Consider the following 25,530-nt stretch of genomic DNA (forward strand, 5'->3'; position numbering starts at 1 on the left):
GCCACCTCCATGGCTAAATAATGACGCCAATATAAAGTGCCAAAAACTGCAGTTCCATAAATGGCCACTTGAGGGCAGATTTATACTTGTGCGTTAGCTCTATGCAGAACCTACCCCTTAGCCACGGCACATGGCCTACACTGTTGTGAGCATGTATACTTGTGTGTCTGTGTCACTCTGCTGTTACACCTCCAAAACACTAGCTGACATTTAACTAAGGTAACGTCACAAAATTTGGCTCCGTTACAGCTCACAAGGTTCACCGACAAAACAACTGACTGAAAAAGACTGTGAATCCACTGTGCTAACCAGGCTAACAGCTAGCATTAGGGTTATCTCCACCCTCTCATCCAAACGTGGTCACTTCTGGTCCCAAAAATCAAGGTGGCAATGACCAAAATGCCAAAGTCAAGGCTTCAAAACTGGAGTCCACAAACCAAAGGGTAACGGCACGGTAGCTACGTGCATTATTTTATACAGTCTATGGGTCTGACATCAGCCCAGATGATAACCAGTCAGCAGTAGGACCACAGCTCCCAGTCTACCCAGTCAGCTGCAGCTTCAACAGACTACAGGGACATAAAGGGAGACGGGGTGGAGGGTTAACAAACCCTTATCAACATTTTGATCAACTCCAAGCGTCTCACATCTGGATTTTAGCAGTTTAAAGCTCAGACCAAAGATCAGCGACGAGATGAAACGTTGTTAGAGAAAAGAGTCAGCGGTCTGAGCTCGACTCAAGCCAGCAGATGATGTCGCCCGCGACTCAGCTGGTCAAATGGCCGGTGGCTGGTTTTAAAGCACGTCACCTGTTTCAACAGCCAATCAGCTTATAGTGAAGCCCGCTGGTCAAGTCAAAATGACCGCAGACGGCGTGTATGTACGTTTGCAGGCAGGTTTCTAGAGCGCTGCAGAACGGCACATTGCAAGTAGTTGCCTGTTTCAACTCGTGAATCTTTGGTCTGAACCTTTTTGAAAGTCTTGTAGTGAATGAAAGTGTAAAAGTGAGAGGACATGCTCGCCCCATCTCCAGTGGCAATTACAGCCTTTGGAGCAGCAAGACTCTCACACAGAGAACAAAACCCAGATTCAGCCTGGATTTTAAATGCTTCTGTTCACATCACAGAGCTGTGCAGACGAACATGTCCGTCCATGTTGGACTTTCCTCAGAGCTAAATGAAGCATGCACCACAAGTCACCCTGTATTTTACCCTACAGGTGCACCTCGTCAATCATCCAGGGCAGCTCAGGTCATTACAAACACACCAGAACAACACGACTCCACAGGTCTGACAGAGTATTACAGATCTATGGACTCACTGGGGTACGGTCACACATGCACCGAATTAACATGGGTGAATATTCGCCTCCTGTTCACTTCCATTCAATGTGAGCAGAGGAGCAAATTTACATCTGTGGATTGTGCCAGTTTAGCAGTCACAGCTTCAATCAGTAGCATAGAAGCACATGTGGAGGAGACACTGATTGTTGCCACTTAGTCAGTAGACAAGAATGGAACCTAAGAAAATACCAATAACATCATATTTTGCAGCAGCCAGCGGTCGCTCACCAACATTTGCTCAGTTGTGACCCTGCCTTTAGATCATTGTTAACATCCTGTGTCCAGTGAACAGCCAACACTGGTCTGTGTTTCATGACCGCCATCGTTCACTAACCTTTAACCAGGTAGTTTCTGTGACTGAACCCATATACACACCGTTTTTCTGGCAGTTTAAACTATCACTACAAAAAATATATCCAATATAACTGAATCAAAATCAAAGAACAGTGCAGTTTGAAATAGTTTGTGCAGAAATGTACAAAAAAAAAGTACATTGTACAGAGATATAATCCCAAATGATGTATATTTAATTTTTATTTATGCTATTCTTGCATTTATATTTATTCATTATATTTATCTTATTTACATTTTCATTTTATTATTTCATTTTATTTATTTTATATACAAACATCATAATTAATAATAAAATAATTATCATTATTTATGTAACATACTTATAGATCCCATTTCTCAGCATTTTTATTTTTTATGTATTTATTTGTTTATCATTATTTTATACTATTTGTACATATATTTCTTTATTTATCTTCTCTCTATATATTGCATTTTATATTGTAGCATGAGGCACATATTTTAACGTCCTTCCTATTTTTCTGATTGTCGTATAATTTCTCCGAGTACATGTATGTAAGAGCTGCAGCTGTAACTTGACCCAGTTTCTCTCCAGGGACCGATTCAATGTTTCTGATTCTGATAAAGAGCACGGTCTTTAAACGCTCAGTATGAAAACTATCCTAAGATGACTTCTGTTATGATTTGGCATCATAAAAATCTCAAAGAACGGTTCGTGTGATATCCCACAAAGTTGCGCCCCACAAATGACGTTAATTACGTGGAAAGTTCCTGTGGTTCGGGTTAGAGAAAGAAACATGGTGAGAACGGACCTTAAAATGGCTCCAAGCTCACACAGATCTGAACATGTGCCTCAGGGAAAGTCTGTTTTTCTTTTTGTGACCCATCCACCACACAAACCTGCCTCCTTACAAGCACTCAGGACTGCTTCCTTGTTTACTGCCGTCAGCACAATGGTCACGTGACTGCAGTGGTGTTGGATATGTATGAATTTGGGTGCATTGCTTTTTGTAGTAAAACATATGAAACATTTGTGAGAACAGACTGAATAAAGACATAAAATACTAAGGACTAAAATAAGTACTGATGAAACTATGTTGGCCTGATATTGGCCCAGGTTAAACCTCATTACTGACCCCAGCCCTCAGGGAAATATCACGAGAAACTACTCAAAAGGGTCGTTTTGGAAATCAGTGTCAAAGTACTATAAGTTTGGACGACTGGTTGGAGGCCAAATTTCAAGCTCCAGAACGTCTGTGACACCGAAGACCGCCATCTGCACCCGGTCTCCTCCAAACAACAATCAGGAACCATGCCCACCATCTTTCTCTAACCTTTACCACGTATATTTGAAACATGGTTTCAAATCAAATTCTTGTCATTTAAAACAAATTTGAAAACCTTTACATTTTGGGGAAGAAAAAAAACTCCTGGATGGAAAAGACTGTTTCCTCTGGAGTCATCGCCGCCATTCAGCCCCATCTTTGCTCTCTCACTGCTTCCCCACTTTTTTTGAGCAGCAGTGGAGGTTGCAGCTGAGGACTCTGTGTGTGTGTGTGTGTGTGTGTGTGTGTGTGTGTGTGTGTGTGTGTGTGTGTGTGTTATGTAACTTCCTCATTGCATTGTCTCTCCCGCTCGCAGCGCTTTCCCAGCCGAGCGCGGGTTACAGGAGTCAGGAGGGCTGCAGAGAGAAGCTCACGCTAATCACCTCACCCTCAGAAATCACAGGAAGCGCTCGGCAGCCTCGTCTCTGCCTCTGTTTTGGGCCGCTGCAGCCGGTATTAGCTTCAGTTATCTGTCTCCAGCTGAGCTACAGTGTCACATATTAATATTTCATGTTTTAATAGCACTAATCACGGTGGATGGGGTGGGGTGGTAGCAGCGGTGTAATTAGTTGTGCCACAGCAGCTCCTCAGTATTACTTCTTGTGTGTCACGCGAAGCTTTAGACGCCCCCGGATTAAATGCATTTATGAGGGTAAAAATAGAAACCTGATAATACGTCGCATGTAAATACTGTACTTCTTATGTGTGTTTATTTATACGACAGAGCAGTTTGGATTAGTCATGGAGACGCTCTCCACCATCTCTCAGCGCTCAGTAAAATGAGATGTCAATCAATCTGACAGCTGTGACTGGATGTTTCTGTCAGCGCGCAAAAGTTTTCTAATCTCGTCCAAGTTTTTGAGGACACGGCTTCAAAGTTCAGGCTTAAATCCTGACGCCACGAGGCATTCAAGGATGGACAACAAATGATGGAAAAGTCATGTGGGGGGAAAAAAACCTCAGGCGCACTTGCAAAGGCAACTTAAGAGAAGATAGGACACGTTATAGATACACGGTGAATAAGGTGCCATCACTTTGACGCTAATCTGATTCCAGACCTCGGAATCCACATCTCAGATTTGTTTTAGTAATTCAAAACAGGAGACAGTCAGATCTTTCTAAATGAAGAATAAAGACTTGATCTTCCTGCGCCAGAGCCAGAGGCTGTGCAGGTTGTTGTCGGTCGACGTGTGCAGAATAAAAAAGTGAAAATAAATGACCATAAAATTTTGATTATCAGTTGACAATGTGGCAAACATGTAAGGACAAACTGATGTTTCGATGGGGTGCATTGGTGTTGAAAACCTGCTGAAATTAGGTCAGCGAGGTCCCTGAATGTTTCTATATGTTTATGAAATGATCATAAACTTCAGCGACACTGATTTGATGCTGATTTTTCAACACATCCTCACTGTGACCTCGTCACATGTCCACGTTTGGTCAGGGACTTTCCACGTCCACATATGACGTCCAAGGTACCCTGGGTGTGTTGGTTGTTGACGTTCTGGGACGCCGTGTCAACTTCAGCCTGTTACATGCATTGTCTGTTTTCAAAATAAACTTCTGTTTACGGGGAATGTACAGTTTGCATACAGTCTCTTTCAAAATAAAAGCACTACATCAGTACAACACCGCAAGTTGATGTTTTTTCCTTCAGCAACAAATACGCATGGTTGGGTTTAGGAACAAAGAACAGGGTTTACAGTCATACGGGAACCAGACACTGGCCTCCCGGGTAAAAGTCAGTGTTTGTTGGACCCATCCAGTTCCGCTCCACCTGCCCTACTTGGACTTCCACTGACTGAACTGTCCCGCAACATTTCCTCCTGACACCACCGGGCATCGTTAAACAATAACAGCAACCGGCTGCCTATAATGCCAACGTGAAAGGACAGCTTTTTTCATCGGCATCTAATGCCAAGCGTCGGATTTAGACATCTTGGAAGTGAGACCAGGTTGGACTTTCAAACTGAGATCATGCAGTGAATTTGCTAAAAAAAAAAAAAAAAGCTAACCTGACAGCTGCTAATCAGAGCTGACTGTTATACCAAAATGCAGTCCAGAACCAAATCTGGCAACATGTACATCAGACAGCTTTAGGGCTAGCAGTTTCCCCCTGCTTGAATTCTCTGTGCTAAGCTAGGCTAACGAGCACTAAAGAAAAGCGAGGTGGATGCTACAGAGCGCTAAAGCTACAAAGTTTTTGTTTACATCGAAGTCAACTAGTAACAAAGGACTGCTGGTCGTGGTTGGTGTGATGCACCTGCATGGAGCTGGTCCACTGTCACAAAGAGAGTTGTGTTTGTTTTCTCTGCCAAACTGACAGTCAGTGCCAATTAGTTTAGTTACTGTTGTTGCCTTAGAGTTCCCTGGGTGAATCAACTAACAAATACTCTTTATACCTCTCAGGGAGCCTGGCTGTCATCACATCTCTTCATCTGCAGATGGCCGATGGGAATTTCCCAAAATGTTGGGTCGCTGCTTTACTCAAAAACAATCACTAGAGAAAATGTTGGCATGGTACATCTCTGCAAACCACAAATATGTTGCATCTTGTACAGCATTTTGAAATGGATATTTTAAACTTAATCATTCAACAACTTTGTTTACTTCTGGCGACTGGGCTGAGTACCAAGATCCTTTACTCTAGTAAAAGTGCTGAATTCAAAATGCTGAGTCAAAGTTTAGACGTATCAAAAGTAAAAGTCATTATGCAGAATGACTCCTTTTGGTGTTCTATTATGATAAGAATGTTTTTAATGTTGTAGTTTGTCAATGTGGAGCCAATTTTTGATACTATGAACACTATCGGGTAGATTATTTGTAAAGTAATTCATTAAACTTGTAACTTTATGCAAGAAATTCCAGTAAAAGTACAATATTTGCTTCTAAAATATAGTAGAGAAGACGAAAAAGTACCATGAAGCCCAGTTTGGACCAAAGATTCATGATGAGACGAGTTCAAACAGGCAACTATTTGCAACACTCCGTTTTGCGATGTTGTAAAAACTCACCACCATGAGACAGCGTATCATCTCTAGTCAACAACTCTCTGTGCTTCTGATCTGTAACGTTGACAGGAAGTGACCACCATGAGACGGCGTATCATCTCTAGTCAACAACTCTCTGTGCTTCTGATCTGTAACGTTGACAGGAAGTGACCGCCATGAGACGGCGTATCGTCTCTAGTCAACGACTCTCTGTGCTTCTGATCTGTAACATTGACAGGAAGTGACCGCCATGAGACGGCGTATCGTCTCTAGTCAACAACTCTCTGTGCTTCTGATCTGTAACGTTAACAGGAAGTGACCACCATGAGACGGCGTATCGTCTCTAGTCAACGACTCTCTGCGCTTCTGATCTGTAACGTTGACAGGAAGTGACCGCCATGAGACGGCGTATCGTCTCTAGTCAACGACTCTCTGCGCTTCTGATCTGTAACGTTAACAGGAAGTGACCAAAATGCATGACGGGCGTATCGTCTCTAGTCAACGACTCTCTGCGCTTCTGATCTGTAACGTTAACAGTTTGTCAAGTGACCACCATGAGACGGCGTATGTCTAGTCAACGACTTCGCGCTTCTGATCTGTAACGTTAACAGGAAGTGACCGCCATGAGACGGCGCGTATCGCCTCTAGTCAACGACTCTCTGCGCTTCTGATCTGTAACGTTGACAGGAAGTGACCACCATGAGACGGCGTATCATCTCTAGTCAACGACTCTCTGCGCTTCTGATCTGTAACGTCGACAGGAAGTGACCGCCATGAGACGGCGTATCGTCTCTAGTCAACGACTCTCTGCGCTTCTGATCTGTAACGTCGACAGGAAGTGACCGCCATGAGACGGCGTATCGTCTCTAGTCAACGACTCTCTGCGCTTCTGATCTGTAACGTCGACAGGAAGTGACCACCATGAGACGGCGTATCGTCTCTAGTCAACGACTCTCTGTGCTTCTGATCTGTAACGTCGACAGGAAGTGACCACCATGAGACGGCGTATCGTCTCTAGTCAACGACTCTCTGTGCTTCTGATCTGTAACGTCGACAGGAAGTGACCACCATGAGACGGCGTATCGTCTCTAGTCAACAACTCTCTGTGCTTCTGATCTGTAACGTCGACAGGAAGTGACCACCATGAGACAGCGTATCGTCTCTAGTCAACAACTCTCTGTACTTCCGTTCTGATTTGCAGCTTTTCAGACTTATTTTGTGGCTGAATATAATTTGTAGCTTCTTAAAATCTGAATGAGGATAGTGATAGTGAGATACTGGCTACAGTGATGAAACAAAACCAGCATCAGATGGACTGTATTCATAATCAGTACGCCACAGTAATATAACGGAGGGCTCTGTGAGGAGGGAGCACTTCATTTTGACTTGACCAGCAGACCTCACTACAAGCTGAAGTTGTTTGTTCTAATTAAAGTCACTGTTCATAAACATTTAGTCCGTATGTGTTCACTAGTACATTAACTGTTTACTTGAAAGTAACACTGAAAATATATTTATTTTCCAAAATGTCCTGTGTTCCTTTACAGCCTAAAGCAGGTGAATCCTATGATGAATTACAGCCTGTAAAGTATGAAATCTGAGGTCGTATCTGATGTTGCAGGTTGTTTTCATGTATCTGTGGATGATGCTGATCCCCGGCAGTGCTGGTCGAGCCGCAGCAGACGGCTTCCCCTAATTGGGATCTGCGGAGCGGCCGCCAGTTCACCAGATTACACAGCAGCTTCGGCTCTGCCAGAAATTTGTTTATGAGAGTTGGACGGCGTCCCAGAGCTCGTGAATAGTCCTGATATATCCGGCTAATTGATGCGTCCAGCAGATAACGAGGGCTGTAGAGCAGTTTAGTGTGATGAAACCAAACGGTGGGGGACAGGTGGGGATGTGATGGCACTGTGGTTGCTGCACCACATGGCCAAAAGTATGTGGACAAATGATTCTGACAGAAGACTTAAAATCTCTTGAGGTTCTTTCTGGATCTTGGAAACAACAACTGAGAAAACAATCTCACTACAAGCTGTTCTGGAGCTTTTAATCAAATCACATGATCTTCATTAGGAAGAGTCTGACAGTGGTGGAAAAAGTACTCAGATCCTTTAGATCCTACTTCAGTAATAGTACTAATACCACACTGTAAACACACTCCACAAGTAAAACTCCTGCTGTGAAAATATTACTTAAGTATTATCGAGAAAATGCACTTAAAATACTGAAAGTAAAAGCAAATAATTAATAGATTTAAATAATTAAAAGGGGGAAAAAAATTATTTTTGTCATTATTGCACAAAAAAAAAACCAACAATAATCAGAATAGTTGGCGATTAATTTACTGTGAATCGATTAATTGTTTCAGCTGTACTTTTATAAACTTTTGCATAGTTTAATTTCTAACAAAACCTATTTTGAAAGCTCTTTGTATGTTTTGTGCAAAAAATCTTAGTTTTTAAAGTAACTGAAATTATCAAATAAATATAGTGCAGCACAAAAATACAATATTTCTTCCTGAGATGTAGCAGAGTACTCTACTAGTGTTGGAGATATCAGCCATAGAGGTGTCTGCCAACGAAACGGAACTAGATGGCAAAACTTGAAAAACTCAATATGTAACATTTGCATGTTTCATACATATCATATGAACGTTTCTAAAGTGATGTAGTACATGAGCTGAGTTTGTCATCTGGAGGTTAGGGAGGGTGGATGGATGGAGCTGCAGACCACTGTTCAAGACCAACAAACATCTAAACCAGTTGTTTTGTAGCGAGTCATCCCTGTGTTTTCCACTTTTTTAACCGCCAGATACTGGTGGCTTTTAGCGACCTGTCACTGTGTTTTCTGCCGAGATATAGTGCCACCAAAACCGGGTATTCTAACTAAAAGATGATCTTCTTCTGACCATAACCAAGTGGTTTTTGTGCCTCAGTCTAACCACACATTAACCACAGCGCTGTTGAAATGCAAAGTTTCAAGGTACTACATACCAGTGTAACGTATGTGTGGTTTGCAGAAACGTACAATGCCAACATTTATTCTGGTGATTGGGTTGTTAGGGCTAATTTATGCTCAACGTTACACGCAGAAACAGACGGAGCCTTCTGTCTGTCTCCATTGGCGCCATCTATTGGCTGTGTCTATGCAATCATTCAATCTATTTCTGTATATAAAGGGAGTAGAAATGAGCCTTTAGCCGTTTGCTGGGGCAAACTGGGAAGATGTTTCTTCTCTGTGCAAGAAAACTAAACTTTAAGACATTATTAGAGCTTAAAAATGTGCTCAATAGTATGACCAATTAAGGGTATTTGCTCTTAAGGACATGAGAGTCAAGCTATAGTTCTTAAATACATAGACAAATATTGACTAAGCTATAAATAAGCACATGTGCTGAGAGGTTTGTGAATTTTTAAAAGGTCTGCTACATTATGAGAAGTGCAGCTGATGTAGTCCCCGTACACACAGGCCTTCCTTTCTTTTCATGTCATATCTGTGGGCTGTAATTGTGAACATTTGGCTTTGTTGACTCTCAGATTGCCCTCAGCCACTATTAACTCACACTGAGTGTCTGCCACTCTGTCAGATTCTGCTCAGGAATTAAAAAACAGAAAATAAAATGTAAAATAAAGGATAGTGGAGCGTTTTTGGCTCGTGTTTACAGATATCACAACCTCCACTGTGGCTCACTTCTTGTTTCAGTAGACAAACAAACAGGAGTCAGCTTTTAACAAGCAACCAGGAGCATGCACGATGCTCCGGCAGCGACACAAACAAGAGCTGATGGTGATGGAGGCTGTAATTACCGAGTGAAATCAGATGAGAGTAATAAAAGATGCAGGCTAACATGTACATTGGCTTCTGGTTGACTGCGTCCAGATGCTGCACTGCTGGCGGTGTGTCAGCGTAGGTGAGGCCACGTGGATCTGCAGGACAGATTTTTGTCCTGCAGCTCTCTGCTCACTCACACAAGCTCAACACAACAGGGATGATGCAAAATAACTGTTTTCTTCATGCAAAAAAAAGGCAACTGTTGTCATGGTTATAAAGTGCACGTACTGTAGCGTGTGGAGGGAAAAAAAATAAACAAAACGTTACGTAATCTAACCGGATTCGGGCAGCGAGGAGGAGACCTGGATCGCTCTTGGAAATCAGGAGAAGAGCCCCTGAAATGATTAAAGGCAGGAGAGCTGGATGATGAGGTCAGCACAGTCGAGTCAAGATGATTTAACACACACACACACACACGCACACGCACACACACACACACACACACACACACACACACACACGCGCACATAAAAATGCAGTTTCTCATGTTTAGATGCCTCATATTTAAACACAAACGTATAAAAGTCAAAGTTTTGTTTTAAATTCAAGGTTCTTTAAAAGTCTTAGAGTAAATATTTTAATGGGCCTCAAGAACACAAAATATCTACATGAAAAAGAGCAACACAGTGCATCATGCATGGCCAAAAATATGTGGACACACTCTGTCTACATCAGTGTGCATCTTTATGGTTTGACCTTTTGAAAAATGTGCAGACTTCTCATTTTCATGCCAAGTTATCTCTTATATAACAGTTTTTCTTTCTCTTATGATTCTCTGTGAAGACTTTAATTTCACAAATTAAACGTGAAACATTGGAAATATCCTTAATAATGACTTTTAAGTATTTTATCGTTTTTTATTTCTGAATGTAGGCTTTAAGGAATTCTTTCAAGTTTGGTTTCCTTTCCACGTTATTCCACTTTGTCCTTATTCTGAAAAAGACTATTCCTGCTCAGCTGCTCAGGGTGCTTTCACACCTGCCTTGTTTGGTTCGGTTCAATCAAACTCAAGTTCATTTGCCCCCTCAGTGCGGTTCGTTTGGGCAGGTGTGAACACAACAATCACACTCAGGTGTGCACCAAAACAACCGGACTAAGACCTTCTTGAAGAGGTGGTCTTGGCCTGGTTACAAACGAACTCTGGTGCGGTTGGCTTGTGGTGAGAAGGTGTTCCGACCTCAATCCAAACCAACTGCAGTCGCATTACGCAACAACAGGTCCAACATGTGGTGTAAAGACTGACACCAGCAGAGTGGAGGCTGTTAGCGCCACATTAATGATCTTAGTGTCACAGTTTAATCAGATACTGTATGAGCTGCAAAGTTCACTTGTCCACATATTTTTGGTCATGTAGTTTACTACCACTAGAGCAGGCTGTTAAATTAAATCTATAATATCCCGAAAAAGTTATAATTAAATGTTTTGTCTTCAGGCTCTGTTGTTGTAAACGTCTCTGCAGCCTTTGACTCTGCTGGCAGATCTCCAGTCAGTTAGCAACAGACGCTTAATCCTGATGTAATAAGATCATACAGCCTGCAGTCTGTCAGTCTCTATCATTATCCTCTACATATACATAATGTGCACAGTATTGACTTCTACTTTCTCTGTAACGTCCATGTTTGTATTTAAGAACGTCTGTATTTCATTAATTAATTAATTTATTTTTTTATAGGTTTGATCTTATCATTATGTATTTGTGCTTGTGATAATTCATTTAAAAATAGCCTGATAACTTTTATATAACATCGTATCTAAGCAAGTTTTAAATCTCTTCAAGGAGATTTTCATATAACAGAATGAATGGAAACAGTGGTGTAAGGTACGACGGGCCCCAGTGCACACTGTCGTGCGTATATTGACTTGACAAAAATAGAGACTTGACATTGGATCACATCAACTCACATATTACCCAGCAATCATAGTTGCATATCTGACAAAAAAATCAAAGAAATTAGGAAACTAATCATTTAATTGAATCGTTTTTATAGCATGTTTATAGACTTTTGTTTTACATAGCTACTGACTATTTAAAAAAAAAATAAAATAAAATCATGACATAGATGGGTTTATGAAGACATATATAAGCAAATGGCACCATTTTTAAATTAATAATATTCTTTGATTTAATCATTTATCTGTGAACACAGGTATATTTCCAAAGTGGCAATCTGAATAACTTGCAAGGGCCCACTCTCTCTACGGGCCCCTCCAACCTGCACTGTCTATATTTACGCCTCTGAATTGAAATCAAAAGGAAAGCACATTTAACTAGTCCATAGCCACTGGTAGCTTTGTCACCTTCTACCTATGCCAGTCCTCAATGCCTATGTGCAGTTTCACATAGATTGACCACGTCAGTGAGTAGAAAAACGTGGGACAGACAGAATGACTGACTGACAGAATGACACACTGACAGTTTCCGTGATTATGTACAGCATACCATACCATGACTTAGTCATACCAAACATTAGAAACAACACCAACATTGGTCCACAGGGGGAGCCACAGCGATCGGTCGCATTTTAGCCATTTTGAAGCATTTTTCTGTTGTTATAGCGCCACCCAGTTGCCAATTAGAGTTAAATTTCTCCAGTCACCTTGAGGCGTCCTGTTCTACATATCTACCAAGTTTAGTAAAAATCCATATGGCGGTTAGGCCTAGATAAGAAATGAGCTCTCTAGCGCCCCCATTTTGTTTGATGGGTCAATAATGGAGGGGTCCCCTCAGATTATGTGTGGTCATATGCCTACAAAGTTGCGTGGTGATGGGTGAAACCCTTGAGATGTTCTACACCTTTATGTGATGAGCCACGCCCTCCACAATATTCATTGCCTTATAGAAGCTCAGTTTTAGGAAGTTTTCCAACTTTTGCCAAGAGGGAACTTTAGATATTGCTCCCTAGATTATGTTCACCCAGTTTCATGCAGATCGCTCAAACTTCCTAGGAAGAGATCCATTTGAAGTGTCTTTCAAAAAATTCAAAATGGCGGAAAATCTATAAAGCGGAAGTTATGGGTTCTTGAGGCAAATGTGTTCCTCATGAGGAGAGGCATCTCTGTGCAAAGTTTCATGTCTCTACCACATACGGGGCATGAGATATGCCCATTCAAAGTTTGACATTTCAATGGGTTGCTATAGCGCCCCCCTTTGGCCAATTGATGTAATATTGCTTCATTGGCATCCTCCCATGACCCTCTACCACTGTGCCAAATTTCACATGGATTGACCAAGTCAGTGAAGAGAAAAACATGGAACAGACACACACAGACAGAGTTTTTGTCATTGTATAGTATACTCAGAACACTTCAGCACACTCTGTAAAATCTTCAGTGTTTATCAGAGTTCACTGGATCAACAGGCAACAGATTAAAAATCTCTGCTTTGGTCCTTTTTTAAGACGCCCTCGTCCCACCTTTCGAGGCGTTCAGGGTCTCTCAGGACAAAAGTGCAGGGAGCCTCCAGCTGCTTCAGAGATAACACCCAGTGAGACAGCTGAGAGGCCAACACGCCTGCAGAAGACTCCATCTGTCCGCTGCAGTTTTTAACCCAAACTAAAAATAAAAATAAAATCTCACATCCACCTTGCACAGTGTGAGGAGGTGGGAGGCCTGCAGGGATGTTTCAGTCCGACTGAACCACACAGAGACATCAATGACTCCACACACACCTGCGTTCAACAATGTGTTTATGTTGATATTCTTATTATATGTATTTACATGCATGTATCGTATAGTTCAAATCCTGAAGTATATGTAGACAATATTGATGTTTGATATTATTCCATTACTTTTCAGCTAGAATAAAGGTGAACATACATTTTTATGATTTACGACAGACTGTTTAGTGTATATGTCAACGACAGGAGCTTGTTGAGATCCTAACAAGTCTGTAAGGTGTCCTGATGATCATCCTCCTCCTCCTCCTCCTCCTCCTCCTCCTCCTCCTCCTCCTCCCTGCTCTGATCGTCAGTGTTTCACAAACTCTCACTCTCTCCTGCCTTCTGCTCACCAGTTCAATTCACAAAATTGTACTGACTTCATAAAAAACAAGTCAAAAGAAGGTTGTGAGCAGCAGAGAGTGACCCTGAAATCTATAAAACAGCTACTACAAAGATTTTAAAAATAAAATGACTTTAATGCTGAGTTCACACTACGAGTGACATAGCAACAGCGTGACCAGCTTCATGACGGCCCAATCACTGTTGAAGTCTTGCTCAAGTACTCGTTAAGGTAGTTACGTCATCATGGCCTTGTGTGTGTCTGCTGCTGGCCTGAAAGCAACTCAAGTGAACGTCATCTAAAGTTTGTATTTGGTCATAAAAATATCAGGTTTTTTATCAATGTCTGAGCCCCATTTTAACATCACATTTCGACACCCCGTTGCATCCCTGTGTGCACTGCAACACACAGAAAGCTAGCATAGCATCAGCTAACTGATTTGTAGCATGTCGCGTCACGCCCGCCAGTTTGTAGCTTCATGTCACTGGCTTTAATTGCAAATGAATTGTGGTCTGTTGCTACGCTGCTCGTAGCGGGATCACCATATTCATTAAAAGAGAGCCAAATTTCAAGGACAAATATTTCCCTTTGAATGTATGAATGTTGACTTTTAATGCAAGTCTTGTATACTGAAGAATGTACAGAAGCCTGTTTCTGCCGAGAAAAGCAAAAAATTCTTAGATTATTCTTATCCTGTTTTTATTATTATTACTATAATTTCAGCCACTGTGGCTGTTCATGTCCCAGCCGAACTGTTACTGTAACACAGAAACAATTTTAAAATTGTTATTCCTTTATATCCTCCATTATGAAGAAAGAACATTGTTTGCTAGCTTGATGCTAATGGCAGTACTCAGCGGGTTGATAAAGTGCCTCTGTGTGCTAACATCCCTACAGGAAATATCATGCCCTACAGTTTCCATGGCAGCAAACTGATCTGTGTTCCTACTGGTCAAAGTGACGGCTGTGACGGGTGAAGACGTGAACGACAAAAAGAAAATCAAACATGCCTGACTTTTCGTTGGGACATCGTGAGGCGTCCCAGACGTGTTGTCCTCTACTATGAAACACTACACAAGATGAAACTATGGATTATTATGTATCACATTTAATGTCATTCATGATCCGAGCCGACACTGATTATAGCCACACTGGGCTATAATCCGTCTGATATCATGTAGTGTGATCCTGGCATAATAAACAAGACTGTGCTTCCTCAAACAACATCCCCTTTGGCTGGTTGTACAAGCAGCTTATTACAACCCACTTTTACGTTTGTTAGGTAGCGACCTCTAGTGGGTGTTGTAATTATGACCTGAGAAATTGTGTAGGTTATGTGATAGAGTGACAAAGAATGTGTACAGAGGAGGCTGGGGTGGATGGATCGGTCAAACACACCCAGGTGACGTACCTAACATGACTCATTTAGGAAACCTCCGCGGCTAAAAAATGAAGCCAGTGACAAAGTGCCAAAAACTGCAGTTCATCAAATCACCACTTGAGGGTGGCTTCATAATTCCCACAGACCTCCATGTAAAAATGTCCAACTTTACAGCAGTAATAAACATGTTTACAGCCTGGTACAAAAACCGTTGACAGCTGATTTCAACGTTCATGACAACTGTGCAGGGGTGAATTTTATAGAACTCACCCATGGACATTTTATTAGGGCTGAAAGTTATGCATAACATGGTCACTTCTGGCTCCAAAAACCAAGATGGTGACTGCCGGGGTGCCGAACTTGAAGCTTTAAAACAGGACTCCACAAACCAATGGGTGATGTCACCATGGTTACATTCATTATACATACAGTCTATGGTAGGAACACATGTATGTGGCAGTATGGGTTGGAGGACTTGTTGTAAGGGTACTGACTATTCCATAGTGTTTTTAGTGCAGTGTGTCAAAATATTTTTGTTTTTATTCTTCCTATTTTTGTTTGACACAAGTGGTTCATTAAATAAGGCTGCAAGATGCACACAAAACACTTTCTTTCCACTGTTAATGCTCTGGACTGGAGGAAAAATGATATTCAGTCCTCCCTATTCTGCACACACAAGCCCAGTTTTACAAACGCACACACACACACATCCGTCTGTAATGGTACGCAGGAAAGCCCATTATAATCTGCTTTGAAAGATTTCCAACTTGTCATCCAGTCAAACGGGTCAAACACAAACTCAGCGTTCATCCTGCCAGCCGGCTGCTCGCACAGTCTGTGAGAACAATGTTGAGGTCGGGAAACAAAATACTGTACGTACAACCCAAAAACAACCAAACCCAGCATGTGGAGGATTAATGTTTACCTTGAGGACTGTAACTTAATCCATACTCGCCATGTCAGACTGTGGGCTGTGAGAAAATGAATCCAAAATCTTCCCACAAGGACCAAATCTGATCAAACATAGTCGGTGCTTAATTAGGGGACGACGTTCAAGATGCCCTGATCTCCAATTATAATGTCTCTTTTGTCTAATTGAAGAACTCTGTCTTCTAGAAATTCACAAGACAGGTGCGGACGCCCAGGAGGGCTGACATCAGACAAAGCGTTTTCCTCTTCATCCTCCTTCAGTTTGTCTGAAGCCTCTTTGTGGAAGTTGAAAAATTTCCTCAGCGTCTTCTGCAAGTTGTCTTCAAGCGTTGATGCTACAGCGGCAACTTTTTCCTCAGACACCGTGGTGGTTTCAGACCGTTGCCATGGGAAGGTGAATTTCCTCGGCTGCGGCTGGCACACTTGGTTTACACTCTGGACTACAATAGGCTATTAGCCTAGCAGCTGAGTGAGTTGCCTGCTCCACCATCAGTGTTAGCCGGGGAGCTAACAAAAGGCCCAGGCATCTGGAGCAGCCCAGCTAACCAGCCCAGCCAGCAGCTGGTGAGGAAGAAATGCCGAATGGAAGAAACAACACACGGGGCAAAGACATGACAACCACAGACGACCTGGAAGAGATTAAAAGATCTCTAAACTTTATGTCAGGTGAGCTGACAAAGTTAACATCGCAGCAGGAATGACTAATTGGACTAATGGAGGAAGTGAAATCACTGAAAGCCTTGCTGACAGAGAAAGACAGAAAGACAATAGTACTGGAGCAGAGGGCGGATGAACTGGAGCAATACACAAGAAGAGACAACGGCCTCTAGTTTCGCAGACCGGGCGAGGCGGGGGCGCAGCGCACCTGTGCTTCGCCAACTGGGTGTGGCCAGGCGGATTTTGCAAGTTTGGCACACCGTGCGCCCTGGCGCAGCTACTCCTCTTTCCCACCTCCGTCCGTCGGAAAGAGGGAGGAGAGAAGGCGTGGAGTGGGTTTTACACACATCACACCAATCAAATGAGCCCCTCTCCTCGCCCTTAAATGCGCTGCACGAAGGCGTAATGAGAGTTTACTCAATTCGCCATGGCAGAAGAGAGCAGCAGCGTCAGACGGCCAAACTCCTCCCAGGAGGAAACTGATGTTTTGGTCCGGGAGGTCCAAGCTCGCAGTGTCTGAATATACGGAACTGCGAGCAGACCTCCACGGTGATGATACAAAGGTAGCCTGGGAGGAGGTCACCACAATTGTAAATCAATGTTGCGTTTCTCTCGTGTGCGCGCGTGCGCTCTCTTTCTCTCTCGCAGTCTCACTCTGTTTCTTCTCTTTTGACTTTTCTAAGATGGCAGATGCTGAATATATACTCCCTATCTGATGCTGTGGCTGTTTGTGGTTGGCTGAGAGGGATGTGAACTCATTAGTTTGCAGCTGTGTTAATCAAATCAGGTTGGGTTTCCATTACGCGTGCCAAACGTGCCAAACGGTGCCAGTCCCCTTTGATCTGACATCAGATGTGACGGGACAGTCGATATAGAGATACATTTATGTGCTGATTGCAGATAGTTGCATTAAATAGTGTTTTTTGGGGTATTTATTGCATCGTTAATGTGCCTGATATTCTGGAAACCTGCCTGTGAGGTTTTGGTGACGTGTGCGCACTGTCCGCCGGTCAGCCAAACTTCAGCTTACACCGGCTGCGCTCCCCCTGCGCTGACAGTAGACCTGGTTTCAGCTACCGAGCTTTTAGCGCACCTTCAGCGAAGCCTTCTGGCACAAAACTGTCACTGCGCCAAGTTGGATCTGTCGACACCTCCCCCTGCTGCACTCGACACCGCACCTATGCTGGAGCTACAGCAAACTTGGAGACAACAGAAGATGCCCCGCAGGAAGAACTGCTGACATTGGAACAACAAGTGGTGGGCTTTCTGCACAGTAAGAACATAAACATTCAAAGTGATGCTATGTCTGTTTGTCACACATTACCAAGAAAGACAAAGAAAGCAAAACCAGCTATCATCATAAGATTCATCAGTAGAAAACAGAGGAATGATTTGTCAATGCACGCAAAGAAACTGAGAGGTACTAATGTATACTTAAATGTACACTTAACAAGAAAAAATGGGGACATCGCACGAGAAGCAAGGATGTTGAGAAAACAGAAAAAAATCACAGCAACATGGACCCGAAATGGGAATGTATAGATTAGGGAAGAAGCCTCAAAGACCTAGATGAATTCAGAAGAGGATAATGAGGCTCGGTTGATGTAACTGAAATCAAAGTACTTGCTATAGGTGTAAGGTAATGGATTGAAGAGTGGATACAGAATAGATACATATACTGGAATATAAATCCATATACAAACTTAGATGCAGATTTTGAGAGAGTACAAACAAAAACATATTAATTCCTGTTAACAACAAATGTGAGTATTACACTGAGGAGCAAATTAATGATAAACTAAAGATGAATGGAACACTGTCTATCATCCATTTCAACAGTAGAAGTATAAATTGTAACTCATCAGATTACATTAGATAATAAAACATTGTACATTTTATACAACACCATTATTGTTCCGTATCTGACCTACTGTGTTGAAGTTTGGGGAAATGCTTGTAAAACATATTCTCAGTCAATTTTCATGTTACAAAAAAAGAGCCATAAGAATAATCAGTAGAAAACGATATAGAGACCCAACAAATCCATTATTCCTTCAGTTAGAATTGTTGAAATTTCATGAATTAGTAGATTACAGTATTCTTTAAATTACGTTTAAAGCTCATAAAAAAAACTTTACCAATCAATATTCAGAAAAGATTTGAAAAAAGAGAAAGCAAGTATAACTTAAAAGGAACAGAGATCTTTAAAAAACCAAGATCCAGAACTAAACTGATGGAACGTTGCATTTCTGTGAAAGGAATCAGTTTATGGAACAATCTGAACAAAGAAACCAAAGAATCCGAGTCAAACATCACATTTAAAAGAACAACTAAAGCCAGTACGTTTCGGAAATATATTGAAATATGTTGGTTATGTCTGATTGTCATACCCATTGTCATGAAAGGTATAGTATATAAAAAATAAAAATAAAAATAAAAAAAAAATGTTTGAATGGTATTAATTGAATTGTAACTCGGGAACTAAAAAGAATGTGACTGTGTGTGTTGTGGCCGGCAGCTATTTTATTTATTTTTGTTTATTTTGTTGTTGTTGTTTTAATTTAAGTGCTTTGTAAATAGATTTTTTGGGATAAAGGGCAGATTAAATAAGATTATTCTTCTTTCTGCTCCCTTTCATTCAGATTTGGGAATGTTGTGTTTATATTGTATAGTTTTTTCTTTTTCTTTTCAATGAATGAAATAAAAATAAATAAATAAATATATTATGTTCACATATAAAACTCACTAGAGGCCAGGTTTCACATCCTGAGTCCTGCATGTGGTTAAGTCAAGGCAACAAAAGCACTTTGGTTAAAAGGGACCTGTTATGCTTTTCCTTATTTCCTAGTTTCAAATAACGAGGTAAAGGTATGTAAAAGTGACCCCTGAGAGCAAAAAACCTCAGACTACACACCGATCTGAGTACTCTGTTTCCAACAAGACAACGTCAAGATCAGCTTGTGAGATTTATTTGGTCATCTGCTCCAGGCACGCTACTGCAAGTGTTTAGCTTACAGACACTGCTACATGTAGCTACATGCTAACGTCAGGGAAACATGTCAGTTGCTGATGTTGTTAATTTTTCCCCAATTCTGGATTATATTCCTGCTGGAACATGTCCAGTTGTGTTTAAAAGCTTTTATTAGTGACAGTAGAATGTGCTATTATTCTCTGTTACAGTCATTCCCCGGCTGCAAGTACACTGCTACATATAGCTACCAGCTAATATCAGGAAAACATATAATCGTGGTTGTTGATGTTGTTAATTTTTCCCCAATTTCAGATCATACTCCCTCTGGAGCATGTCCAGTTGTGTTTAGAAGCTCTTACTGGTGACTTTTAACGGGAAGAAGTGTCACCATACACAGTCATTTTCCAATTGCAAGTACACTGCTACATGTAGCTACATGCTAATGTCAGGAAAACATGTGATCTTTGTTACTGATGTTTTTCATTTCTCCCAGATTTTTAATCATATTGATGCTGAAAAATGTCAGTTTGTGTTAAGAAGCTTTTAGCAGTGATTTTTTACCCTGAGAAAGTGGCGCTATTCTCTGTGACAGTCAGTCCCCATCTGCAAGTACACTGCTACATGTAGCTTCATGCTAACATCAGGGAAACATATAAACTTAATTGCCAATGCTGTTAATCTCTCCTGATGTTTTTTTTTTTTGTTGTTGTTTTGTTTTTGTTTAGAAGCTTGCTGATTTTTCACGCAAGAAAGTGCCACGATTCTTCATTACACTGCTACATGTAGCTGCATGCCAAAGTCAGGAAAACGTGTAATCTTTGTTGCTGTTGTTAACTACAATTTTACCATCATAATAATAATAATAACCATTACAGAGTTTGTCTACCAGAGAGCACTGTCAAGTTTATCTTGTAAAATGTCATGTTCTGAACATATTTTAGTGACAAGTTTTAATTATAAAATAAATAAATAAAAGAAAATGGGCTGATTATTTTATGTTCTGTAAAGAAATAGAGACTCTGCAATATCAGTATCAGTTTTGGCACTTGGACACAAGGATTGAATTTTGTCACTAATGGTACTCCGTACATGAGGAGCTGTTCTTTCAGCACCATCTCACTCTATGAAGTCACATCAGTGACCAAATCTGCACATCACTGCAAATTCCCACCAAACACAAACAGATTTTAAACCACATTTGTCACTAACCTGGTATCTGTGTTGCTTGATCTCTCCAGGTGGTCTCTGCTCTGTCCTCTTTTCTTAGCTGTCATTCCCTCAGTTTACTTCCACATTTTGTCCTTTTTTTAAAAAAAAATTCAAAAATGTTCTTTAGTTTGAAATGATCATAAACAAGGCTAAGAATCTTCTCTTTAGGTCCTCTGAGTGAATCAGCTCTCATTTAGAAAAAAAGGGTAAAGTATCTCACTTCTCTGACAGAACCTGAGCGGAGGAAAAACAGGTGTCTGCGTCTCAAAAATATACTTGCTTGTACTCCAGATCTACGATAACACCATAATCCGATTCATAAAGAGTAGGCTTGTGGGAAATATGTACACATCTGCTGCAACTTTTCAGCGTAAACATAACGACTAACTGTAGGGAAGGTACGAAAAAATAAAATTTGGCTTGTTTTTCAGTTGTTGCACTACTGAACATGGACTGCTTCCTACATTATGTACAAGAGTCTGCTTGGTCCTGTTAATCCTCTTGCGATGTCAAGTAATTATTCCAAGTCCTGCTCGTGATTATCTGCAGCACATGTCCTGTTTTGATTGATCCATGAGTTTCATTTAATGTTCTTTAGGTGTTCCTGCTTTAAAGGGCCACTGTGTTGCATCACATGCACTGTGGTTTGTTCAAAACAGTTTTTCCTCTGATGGATGTGCTCACCAGATGAGAGGGATTAAAATGTGCTTTTTATAAATCAACCCCGTCGCTCTTAAAACTTTTCAGGATTGCAATGTGTTGATCCTCCAACTGCTATGTGCAAAGACTTAAGAGCCCATTAATGGGGGTTTGCTCTAAACAACTATGGGCTTTAATAGTTTTTTTAATAATAAAGTGAGGACAGCAGGACTACAGGTCTGTCTCCCGCGTGTCCAAGCAAAAAGCGTAAAGGGATCTCTTGAAGTCCATGCTGCTGTTCGCTTTGATATTCGCCTTCTCCACCGATGCGCCCCCGTCGTTGTTCTCCACGTCCTGCTGAGACTTGTTTGATGATTTGCTCCCTTTGCGCTTCAGTTCGGGACTCGCTCTGCCGCTGTTGGGCTCGTCCTTCAGGGAGGACTGGTCCTGGTCCGTCTCTCTGTGATAGAAGTAGTTGAAGTTGGACACGATGACGGGCACGGGCAGCGCGATGGTGAGCACGCCGGCGATGGCGCACAGAGAGCCCACGATCTTCCCCCCGACCGTCACCGGCCTCATGTCACCGTAGCCGACGGTCGTCATGGTGACCACGGCCCACCAGAAGGCATCCGGGATGCTGGAGAAGTGAGACTCCGGCTCGTCCGCCTCTGCAAAGTACACGGCGCTGGAGAAGAGGATGACTCCGATGAAGAGGAAGAAGATGAGGAGGCCGAGCTCCCGCATGCTGGCTTTAAGAGTCTGCCCCAGGATCTGGAGCCCCTTGGAGTGTCTGGAGAGCTTGAAGATCCGGAAGACCCGGACCAGGCGGATGACCCTCAGGATGGCCAGAGACATGGCCTGCTGCCCGTTCTGGTGCTCCTGGCCCTGCTGCTCCGCCAGCTCCGTGCCCACTGTGATGAAGTAAGGCATGATGGACATGATGTCGATGATGTTCATGACGGTCTTGGAGAACTCCGACTTACTGGGGCACGCGAAGAAGCGCACGAAGAGCTCGAAAGTGAACCAGATGACGCATGTGGTCTCGATGATGAAGAAGGGGTCGGTGAAGGTGAGGGACGGCCGGGGCGCGGTGCTGTTGTCCAGCCGGCTGGTGACCGGCAGCTCCCTCTCATCCCTGAACTCTGGCAGCGTCTCCAGGCAGAAGGTGATGATGGATATGGTGATGACAATCACAGACACGATGGCGATGCCCCGAGCCGGACTGGAGCTCTCCGGATACTCAAATATGAGCCAGACCTGCTTCTGAAACTCATTCTGAGGCAGCGGCTTTTCCTCCTCTTTTATAAACCCCTCATCCTCACGGAACCTCTCCATGGCCTCCTCCCCCAGCTGATAAAACCTAATCTCATCCGCGAACACATCGATCGACACATTGACAGGTCTCCGGATCTTCCCTCCTGACTGATAGAAATACAAAATCCCGTCAAAACTCGGTCTGTTGCGGTCGAAGAAGTACTCGTTCCGGAGCGGGTCGAAGTATTTTATCCTCTTGGCGGGGTCTCCCAGTAAAGTATCAGGGAACTGGTTCAGGGTGCCCAGCTGGGTCTCGTACCTCAGCCCGGCTATGTTGATGAGCACCCTCTCGTTGCTCTCCGTGTCCATGTCCATGTCCAGCATGTCCTCGTCGAACAGATGGGGACTGTGGTCCGCGCGTAAAAGCGCATCCATGGCGTTTTCGCTGCAGCTGAAAGTGTTGTTCATGTCGTTGATTTTCCAGGAGCTCTGCTGCTGATGATGAGGAGGAGGAGGATGATGCTGCTGCTGAGGACTCCCCCGGGTATTCAGCTCTTTACTGTAGTCCTCTCCAAGTCCAGTTTGAACGAAGCCCGACTGAGGGACATCCAGCGCGTTCCGGCAGCTCTCCTCGGCATTGTTGCCTCCACCACCTCCTCCTCCTCCTCCTCCTCCACCACCACCGCTCCCTTTAGCGCCGCCGTTCTCAAAACTCACCAAGGCTATCTCCATTCCGCAGCCATCCACAGTTACTGTGTGAAAAATAGAAGAGACTTGTTGAGCCGGAACGCAAACATCCTCTCCGATAATTCAGGGAAGAAAAAAGTTCTAAAAAATAAAAACAGGTGGAGATGGAGTTGGTTTGGATCACGGCCGCTGCTCCTCCAGCCGCTGCTCCTCTTTACATGTATGCATATGTGTTGCTGTTGCTGTCGTTAAGGCTGTAAGCCGCCGCCGCTCCTGCTCCTGCTCCTGCTGCTCCTGCTGTGGATGAAGTAAATATTAAAACCAGAGGAGAGGAGAGCAAGAGGACCCGGATGAGAGAGTAGGCTGTAATGATTATTCCTGACGTCAAAAGTGCTGTTCAGACCGTTTAGCCGCCTCTGAAAATGTCTGTGGATGTGAGACAAGCTGTCATCCTCTCTCTCTCTCTCTCTCTCTCTCTCTCTCTCTCTCTGGGGGCGGGCACGCGCTCTGTTCATTTGCTGGGTTTATGGTGACGAAGCGCGTGCTGGACAGACTTCTGATTTCGGTCTTTAATTTTTACTGTAACAAAAGATACAGAGACAAATTACATCACATTAAGCTGATACTTTGAGGTCTATTTTGCTCTAAATTATATAAATGTATCCTGATAACTTAAGTAAATACAGCCATATTTTTCCAACACAATCATCCAACCACTTTACTCTGCCTTCAAACTTTTATTGAACTCTTCCTGTGCTGAGTTTTTCAACTTAAAAGATTTGTTTCCATTTTTTCTTTCCTTTCTCTCATGTAGAAAAAATTACACCATATTGTTGCCGACATGATTTACCTTGCAATTTTGGTCTCCAAATGCTCTGTGGAGTTTTCTAATTTAATTTAATTTAATTTACTTGTACTCATATTCGTACTCGTACTCGTCGTCCTCCGCTTATTCGGGTCCGGGTCGCGGGGGCAGCAGTCTCAGCAAAGAAGCCCAGACAGTCCTCTCCCCAGCCACTTCCATCAGCTCTTCCGAGGGAACCCCGAGGTGTTCCCAGGTCATCCCTCCAGCGTGTCCTGGGGCAGCCCCGAGGTCTCCTCCCAGTTGGACATGCCCGAAACACCTCCCAAGGGAGGTGTCCGGAAGGCATCCTTACTAGATGCCCGAACCACCTCAACTGGCTCCTCTCAATGAGGAGGAGCAGCGGCTCTACTCCGAGCTCCTCACCCTATCTCTAAGGCTGAGCCCAGACACCCTGCGGAGGAAACTTATTTCGGATGTTTGTACCCGTGTTCTTTCGGTCACTACCCAGAGCTCCTGACCATCGCCCCAATCCACCTGTCAATCTCCTGCTCCATCCTACCCTCACTCGTGAGCAAGATCCCGAGATACTTACACTCCTCCACCTGAGTCAGGACCAACCCCCCCCCCCCCCCGCAACAATCTAATTTCTCCACCCAACTGCCAGAAAAAAATGTTGGCATTGTACATTTATGCGCTCCATAGATACGTTTCATTCGTACGTTATTATGTTGTGGATACAACTCAGTCTCACTCCGAAGTCGTCGAAATCTGGCGCTTGGGCGGTGACTTGCGGCGTCAGACACTGACAAAAGAAGCCGTCCTATAACGTCAGCATGATACTTTGCTGGTTGCTGTCATGGTTTGACAGTGCTCAGTGGCGTCGGGGAAATGCAGCAGGACAAGAAGAAAGTTAAGGTGGTGAATGTCCGTAGGGTGGGACGATTGGTGGATGGGTCCAACAAACACCAACCTTCACCTTAGAGAGCGATGTTCATGTCCTGTAAGAATGTGAAGCTAAACCCTGTTCTTTTTTCCTAAACGTAACCACGTGTGTTTGTTGTTGGAGGAAAACAATCAATTTGTGGTGTTGTACTGATGTAGTGCTTTTATTTTGAAAGAGACTGTATGCAAACTGTACATTTCCTGTGAAAACAGAAGTGTATTTTGAAAACAGACAATGCATGTAACAGGCTGTCCT

At 42.9% G+C, this 25,530-nt stretch overlaps 1 protein-coding gene across 1 annotated transcript; it reads right to left on the reverse strand.

Annotated features, from left to right (window-relative positions):
* Positions 1 to 21,124: 21,124 nt before the first annotated feature.
* Positions 21,125 to 23,926, reverse strand: LOC125882590 (potassium voltage-gated channel subfamily A member 1). Its single transcript, XM_049566376.1, has one exon. The coding sequence runs from the start codon at positions 23,570 to 23,572 to the stop codon at positions 21,818 to 21,820; it is 1,755 nt and encodes a 584-aa protein (XP_049422333.1). The 5' UTR covers positions 23,573 to 23,926; the 3' UTR covers positions 21,125 to 21,817.
* Positions 23,927 to 25,530: the final 1,604 nt, after the last annotated feature.

This window comes from Epinephelus fuscoguttatus, linkage group LG22, assembly GCF_011397635.1.
Source record: "Epinephelus fuscoguttatus linkage group LG22, E.fuscoguttatus.final_Chr_v1".
Taxonomy (NCBI): Eukaryota; Metazoa; Chordata; class Actinopteri; order Perciformes; family Serranidae; genus Epinephelus; species Epinephelus fuscoguttatus.